Genomic DNA, 8,403 nt, shown 5'->3' on the forward strand with positions numbered 1-8,403 from the left:
TTTACTTTTGATGCCTTTGAGGCTGATAGTACATTTGCAAACTAAGTAAACTTCTCTATTGAGGGCTGACATGGTCTTGAGCATCTGCATTGGGGTCCTCAGACTCCATTGGTGGCAGAGGAGCCTGAGATTTAATTACTGTATTTTTTGCCTACTACTTCACGTATTCCTTGCCTACTATTGGCCTACTTTGTGTTTGTTGTGGTGTATAATGTCCACAAAGGTATGGACAATGATGGTTGCTAACCCAAACAAAGATCCGTTTAGTAGTTTAGGCATCATAAAATCTTCTCATTTATGAGTAGTCAAGAATTTCACTATAGCCAATACATAGGACTATGTGTCCAGATGGTTAAAGGGACACTGTGCAGGAAATGGTCAAAAAGGTACTGCAACTATGCTGCTCATTGAAACTAGGCTCCCTATTGCCAAATTTGATATTTACATGAAAGTTTACTAAGTAATAAACAAATATTTTCTAGTATGGTCCAAGTACAGTCCTTTTTGCAGCTAAAAATGGCTATTTTGGGAAATTCAAAATGGCGGACCATGGAGAAGATCCCCCTTTTCATGTATGAAAAGTGCAATTTTTCCAGTCATAATGAATACTTAGAATTTGATGGTGGTGGTAAGTATCCATGAAAAAGGTAACATTAGTGAATGGGCAGCGTGAATTCCGGAAATAAACAAAATCTCACACAGTGTCCCTTTAAAGCTTATTAGTATGTATGTCACCTACTGGAAGGCCTGCTGCCTGGGCCGTTTCACAAGCAAGACTTCACAGACTGTGCTCCTCCACACACTCCTATGCTCTCCAACTCTTTTGGAGACGGGCCACAGGACCATTTTCTTGGGTCACTACTACTACGCACCACGTAGCACTCCACTTCTTATAGCACGGCCTCAGCCCCTGATTTAAAATGACATTCCTTACCGACGTAATCCATTTAGCGGCGAGGACTCTAATTGTGTAGCCGATTAAAAGGCCCGGGGCGTAATGGAAGTGGGAGTGGAGAGACGGCAGGAGCGCGGATACTATTGCACAGGGGACGTCTGCCGGAACCGGGAGAGGGAGTGAGTTCATTTGCGGCATGATTGAGCCTGATGAAACTCCCACCACTTTTTTTTTCGTCGATCTTCATACCCCCCCAGCGCAGCCAGGTGGCCCGAGACGAGACGTCTCCCCGCTTTAACTAGCCGGCGAAAATCACCGCCTTTCCTCCCCACAATTAAGCGCCGTAATGTAGCGAGGAAGGAAGTTCCGACAGAGAGCCGGAGAGAGTGTCCGCAGAGCTCATATCTGTGATGAAATATTCTCTCTAAGTTGGAGCTGTCCAGTGGAGAAATGGTGCTCGTTTGTGGAGGCCACCCAGCAGGACACTGCTGGTGATAACTAGAAGCTGACATAATAGCAAGAAATCAGCCTTTGCTGAATTAATATGATTCCTTTTCCAAGCCATCAGAAGATGGTGTTTTGGATCGTTTTAGCTTTCCTTTATTGCGAGTAACTGGGAGGGGAGGCTCACTGGTGGATGGTGGTAGTAGTGTGGCGATTACACAAGCCTGTACTAATAAGACCATCTCCTTCCCGTTTTTCTTCTTCTTCTTCTTCTTCTTCTTCTTCTTCTTCTTCTTCTTCTTCTTCTTCTTCTTCTTCTTCTTCTTCTTCTTCTTCTTCTTCTTCTTCTACTACTACTCTCTCTCTCTCTCTCTCTCTCTCCCTCTCTCTCTCTCCATGTAGAGAAGGCTTTTCCCTCCACTCAGTCCTTTCCCACTGATCCGCAGTGAAGCTCCTGTGTTATGTTCAGCAGTGCGGTGACAGGGCCGCAAGGGGGTTAAGAGAACAGGTCAGGCACCAATAGTAATGAGGCGGATGCAGCTGACACAGTGTTTACCAGGAAGCGAAACATTTACCCGTGCTGCACGTTGGCTTTTTGCTCAGCCTCACACGAGGCCCTAGCAAACAGGGGGGGTGGGGGGCGGGTTTGGACATTGCAGGAGGAGGAGTGGTGGGGCCTGTTGCTTGGATACAGATGGATGTAAAGTCTCCGCCATATAACAGACCACTTCAAGCTAATTGTGCGAGCAGCCAAAGAGTCCCGCCCGAGAGCAGCCGTGCAAAATTAATCGCGTTAAACGAGCCTGTGGTGTTGCAGCCTCTGTGCCGCTGTTGGAGCTGCAAACACTTTTCCACACACAAATACTGCGAGCATGAATGCACACGCAAAGAGAGCAAGTCCCACACATACGAAAAGCCTAGTACATGACAAACAAAAACAGACAAGATGCTATAAAATATGTTTTGGTACGCACAATAAAATGAAGGAATGGAAGTTGTGTTGTTGATGTTGTGGCAATGTAATATTAATGCCATACTTCTCTTTAATATGAAGACAAAGAAACAAGGTTTCCTCATGAATGGATATGTGATTTATGACTTTATTATGGAATAAGTGTTACATGCAGCTCAGAATGTAACAAAAAAACAAAAGGAATCACCCAGCACAGGATTCAAAATACCATGGTTCTTTACTACACCCCCAAAAATACAGGAAGGATGTCAGATAGTAATTCTTGTTAAGTATAGTTTTGCGTAGAGCAATGGTGGCGTCCATCTTGTTATATTATGTGGCAACTGATAGTGAGCAGAATGAGAACAGCCCAGTTGCTGTGGTCATATCACAGGGACCAGACCATTTGTGTTTTTTTGTATCTCTGCCTGCAGGAGCCCTGTTGGTGGTAGTAGCAGCTCGGTGGTGTGCTGTGCGGTGCTCTGTGCCTGCTGCATCGCCTGCCAAACGTAGACAGCACACCAGCCAAGCGCTTGGCCAGTGCCACTCAGCGCAGAAGAAGAAGAAGAAGAAGACGAAGAAGAAGAAGCCGAAGCAAAGGGCGGAAGAAGCACTGGCAGCGCGCCCGCTGGCCTGCAGGAGGCGGTGTTGGAGATGGCGGTGCCCTCGGCTCAGGAGTTCCGCTGGCAGAGCCTGGCGCGCCTGTCCAGCGGGCGCGTCTACCACTCCCTGGCGGAGGCCGGGGGCCAGCTGTATGTGCTGGGGGGTTGCGACGTCGGCGGCCACCCATCCAGCGCCCTGGAGCTCTTCTCCCCCGAGGTGGACCATTGGATGAGCCTGCCCCCCATGCCCCAGGCAAGGGCCGGGGCAGCCGCCGTCACCCTGGGCAAGCAGCTGCTGGTGGTGGGAGGTGTGGGCAAGGACCAGCGCCCCCTGAAGGAAGTGGTGGCGTACAACACGGACGAGGGGAAGTGGGTGAAGAGGAGCTCGCTGAAGGAGGCGATAATGGGTGTGGCAGTGACAGTCAAAGGTTAGCGCTGATGCTTAGTTACTTGTGTACATTGAAGTTAGCAAGACTGAGACAATGATGAGTATGCATGGCCACCCATCACTGTCAAAAGTTATGGCTAAGTCATTACTGCTTAGCTAGCCAACTTGTGCACAGTAAAGTTTGCTGTGTTCATTGAACACTTTAGAGAGTTGTGTTTACCACTCCTTTATTTGGTCTTACTGTCTAAGTGTTGAATTCACTTTGCTCACCAAAATTGGCGTTGACAGGTGTAGCCGTCACTGTCAAAGGTGATAGCTCTGCCCCAACCCAAGTCCCTGTTGCTTAGTTACTTGTGCATAGTACATTTAGCACCATTCTCAAATTAAGATTAAAATGTCAAATTCACTTTGCTCACCGAAAGAAATGTTGATGGGTATGGCTGCCTGTCACTGTCAAGGTAAGAGCCGTGCTCCAAAATCATCGCTGCTTAGGTACATGTGCACAGTTAACTCTGAATGAACACAAGAATTTACCACTCTTCCTATTTGGTACTAATCTGAAATCCCTATATAGGACTGTAAGACGTATTTGGTCCTTCTGTTCTGTTTAAGTATTGAATTCATAGGCATTGATAGTAGTGGCCATCCCAGCACTGTCAAAGGTTAGCACTGTGACCTTCGGCGTTGCAACTAGTCAGGCCAAGAGCAATGCAAGTACTTTCTGAGTTCCCGAAAATACGGGAATTCCTTTCACTTTGTCGGGACACAAACGACCATAAGCAAGCTAAGGGAGGAGGTTCAATCTTGCCTTTTGGGAAATGTCAATTGTTATGCTGTTGGTCAGACCAAGTCTCGAAGAGATTTGAACGTTGATGATAATCAGGCTACCTACTCTCTACTGTAGGCCTTGGTGTTGAGCGGCTTCACTTATCTTTGCCATAGATATGAACACTTGATGCCATGTTTAGTCTTTTGGTGTGACCCAATCCAGGGCGTCGCCATCTTAGTGCGGTATAATACATTTCTCGTAGATCTTACAGCCACCTACAGGGTAATGTGTGTATTGCCTTGTCACTCACTACGTTAACATGTTGTTTGTAATTCCGAATTAATAATTAGTTTACCTTGATCTCTCCTTTCATTTCGAATCAAGAGGTGTTTACTTGACGTTTTCAAGCGAAATTAAAGTCAGAATTTACAAACGTAAGTCAGTTAATTCCGGATTAAATATCTCATGTAAACGTAGCAACTGATTGACGACTGCAACGTGCTGGGTAAACGGGGCGGCGATTTGACTTCAGCCATTCATTCCAATACAAGGGAGTGGTCAACACCATATCAAGTGTTCATATCTTTGTTGCTTTGTAAGCTGTGGCACACTAGTGCACATTGCTTTTCTTTAAACTTTATCTCCAGTGTTTCCGACCAGGGCTCTTTGTCAAGTAAGGTGCACTCAAGGATAACATCTACTGTGAGTTTAAGCAGCATGTTTGGAAAGCTGGAAGTGGTGTTTTTTAAGGTCGAGAAGATATATTTATTAACTCTGGTGATGTGGAGAGTTGTGGTTTGTGGTGGTGTTTCTGTGTAATGAATTCATCAAATGTGACAAGCTCTGTTAGTATTCTGTGCGCATCAGGCCAGCCTTGTTTAAAAGTGCAGCCAGTGGGCAGTGTTTTATCACATCAAGGGAAAAACAGCAAGTCATGAGGTCAGAAATGAAATGCTATCGGGCATGGAAACATTTCTGCCACCTCTTAATGAGCCAAATGCTGCTATTTATTTTTTAAATTTGATTTTGTGTGTGTGTGTGCATTTCTGTGTGTTTGGGTGGTGTGCGTGTACATTTCTGTGTGTGTGCGTGTGTGTGTGTGTGTGTGCGTGCGTGTGTGTGTGTGCATGTCTGTGTGTGTGTGTTCGTCTGTCTCTGTGTCTCTGTGTCTCTTTGTCTGTGTCCGTCCAGATGGCCGGGCGTTTGCAGTGGGGGGCATGGGCTCCGACCTGGTGCCCCGCAGCACTCTGCAGCAGTACGACCCCCGGAAGGACATGTGGGCACTCATGCCCCCCATGCCCACCCCGCGCTACGATGCCAACATCAACCTCCATACCTCGAAGCTCTACGTGGCAGGTATGTCGGACTAGTTCATGGAGAAACAAAGTCTACAGACCCATGTCGTTTTCGAAACATCCAAAAAGTTTTACAAAACAGGTTTACAACTGACAGTGGAATAGACTCACTAACATAGCGTTGTATAAACTCTCAAGGTTAAACCACACTTTCAAAGTTATTCTCATTGCTTATCTATTTTGACCATTGTCACGTTCACTTCAGTTTGAAGTTGAGCATGCCTGCTATCATCAGTCTGGTAAGGTTGAGAAAGATCATACCAAGGCTGGATCCACCATAAAAAATGCTGGTGTTTCGCGTGTACACAAGGTGTGTTTACGATGTGCCGCAGTCACTTGGATGTTGCCTTGTCTTGGTGATGTTTTCGCCCCTGTTTAATGAGCTTCTGAAAAATTTATTGTTAACGTCAGTCTGTGTATCTCCAGAGTTTTGTTAGCCCCGGCTATAAAAAGAGATGAGTCTGGGAATGTGTGTTTCGTTTGAAATATTCATGTATTCTAGCACAAGGAATACATTGTTTACGACGTGGCGCGGCTCTTACGTAAGGGACATGTAGAGGGTGTTTATAATGACCGACGCACTCCGACACGGACCTGCAAGCAACATCCCAAACATCCATGTGCTAGATAGACACAAACTGGCAGGCAAAGGGTAGAACGTGATTGTGTATGTGTAGGCATGTGCTGTATATAGGCCTACTGTATGTCACATTGTGTTATTGTCATATCACATGATTCTTATGTAACAGCGGCACTCAGTCACACATCACTTCCCTCCTTTTTCCTCCCTACTTCCTTGTCTTCTTCAGGCGGCCGGCAGTGCAAGCGCTCGCTGAAGGCCTTCGAGGTGTTTGACATGGAGAGCCGTGTGTGGAGCGTGCTGCCCGTGCTGCCCTGTAAGCGCTCCTACTCGGGCGTGCTGTGGGACACCGCCGGCCGCCTCTGTTGGCTGGGGGGGCTGAGGCAGGGGGGCATGCACCAGCGCTCCAAGTTCACCAACAACGTCAACATCTACAACCCCTCGGAAGGTGAGCACCAGCGTTTCCAGTAGGCAAGCTGTGGCCTATTGGTTAAGGAATGGAAGGTGGTAGGTGTGTAAATCCCCAAACCAGTAGGGACCATCAGGGAAAATATATAGAGTAAATAATGTGTCTATGTCAATGTTTACAACCCCTCTAAAGCTGAGCACAGCCTCCAATGTTTCCAATGGGTCAGCTGTGGCCTAGTGAATAAGGAGTGGTGGGAGATGTTTGAATGCCATACCAATAGGCAAGGGTGTAGGCAAAGAGGGTAGATTAAAGAAAGAGGATTCAAACTCCGCCCTCCCAATGCAAAAGAATGTGCTCAAGTTTGGTCTCCTTGGGTTGTCCCCTCCTTCTTCTTGTCTTTCTGTGACAAGTGCACTCCTGCCACCCATAGTGCCAATGGAACTCCATTCGTTCTCAACCGTAAGACTCCAAAGGTCTCCTAACCGAAGGTCTCCTAAAGGGGCGTTCACCTGACATCACATGGATCCAGGAAATGCACGGGCTTGAAGTATCTTACTCTAATAGAAGTTGTTTGGTGTAAGAGTGGAAAGTTGTGGCGGCAAATCGTCTGGAAAGTGGTGTTGACAGTAGGCCTACTGACCATTATCAAGAATATGGGTGTAGGAGTAAGTGTCTACATCAACAACCTCCAGCGCTATCACAGATCCCTTGTTCTAATGTGTGTGTGTGTGTTTTTTAAAAGTTAAACGGGGGTCAAATCGACTTTTTCATCGTAGTAATTTGTTTGGGCCATGACCATTATATTTAACCGACTATATTAGCTGTTAGGCAGCTGTAGGCTAATGGCTAGGGAGAGGTGGGAGGCGTGTGAATCACATACCAATAGAGAGACCATCAGGGAGAATGTGAATGTAGGAGTAAATAATTGATGCTGTGCTGTATCCTCATCCATGGCAGAAGTGCCCTTGAGCCCAACATTGCTCAGCGGACTCTCCCCTTGACGTAAATGGCGGTAAGTTGCTAAATGTAATGTTAGACATCCGAAAACAAATGAATATGATGAAACCGTTTGACTTGCCTTCGATTCCCCAAAAAACCCAGACATAAACAAAGCAAATCTGTGATACTATCAAACAAATGTTTTCAGGGCTGCAAGTGTCTCTATAGTAGTTTGTTAAAGATGAACAACAGAAGTACCATCATTCATTGGACTGCCTCACCGAATCTGATATATGGGTCTCACACAATGAAATCATGAATAGAAACCCTGCTAGGCCTAATGGAACACACCACACCACCAAATGTTTTTCAAACACATTCACACATCAAATGATAAGAAAGAATCTCAAGAAAGTATCTCAAATCCACACCACACACCAATGATGATGTGTGGTGCAGAGCCAAAATGAAAATGCAGAAAATATTTTCGAGATGAAATTTTCTTTCACAGTCACTGTGACATTGCAAATGTGTCCTTGCACTATCAGTCACAGCCTGGCAGAATCCCTTTTCAAAAAAGGTAATTTAATTCATCATCACCGCTGTCTCAGTGTTACACCTGGTCTTCTCCATCTCTTAAACGACACCTAGTGCCTACAATATATCAAAAAAGCCAGTCACCAAACAGACACACCGCTTCGCTTAATCTGCCAAACGTGAATCCAAAGCTGCGTGTTAGTCACAGCAGAGACTGGATGAGATTATAGTCTTAAAATCTCTGGTCACAGTCTGCCGGGCCAGGATAACCACGCCGTCCTCACCGAAGGCACTTTCTGGTTTCGGCACGAACTCGCTGAAATGAAATGAAATGTTTGGCCCTGAAGTCAGAATAATGAGATGCTACTTGGCAGATTAAGAAATGTCCATCTGGAAAATCTGATGTCAATACGGCATTAGAAAAATTAGATAAGGTCTGACAATCCCCCAGATGAGTTATTGATCTCTGGAAAGGTATTACTATGGCTGTTCATGCAGTGGGGTTTTCACTGCACCCCCCACCCCCCGCATTA

The 8,403-nt window shown here is 46.1% G+C and overlaps 1 protein-coding gene across 1 annotated transcript in view; it reads left to right on the forward strand.

Moving 5' to 3' along the window:
* The first annotated feature begins 2,787 nt into the window (after positions 1-2,787).
* Positions 2,788-8,403, forward strand: part of klhdc8a (kelch domain containing 8A) — a 12,584-nt gene continuing 6,968 nt past the window's right edge. Inside the window, exons 1-3 of the mRNA XM_063216451.1 lie at positions 2,788-3,321; positions 5,242-5,406; positions 6,215-6,433. Coding sequence (XP_063072521.1) covers positions 2,946-3,321; positions 5,242-5,406; positions 6,215-6,433 — 760 coding nt within the window. The 5' untranslated portion in view covers positions 2,788-2,945. The remainder of the gene's footprint in view (positions 3,322-5,241; positions 5,407-6,214; positions 6,434-8,403) is intronic.

The sequence above is a fragment of the Engraulis encrasicolus genome, chromosome 14, assembly GCF_034702125.1.
Source record: "Engraulis encrasicolus isolate BLACKSEA-1 chromosome 14, IST_EnEncr_1.0, whole genome shotgun sequence".
In the NCBI taxonomy this organism is placed as follows: Eukaryota; Metazoa; Chordata; class Actinopteri; order Clupeiformes; family Engraulidae; genus Engraulis; species Engraulis encrasicolus.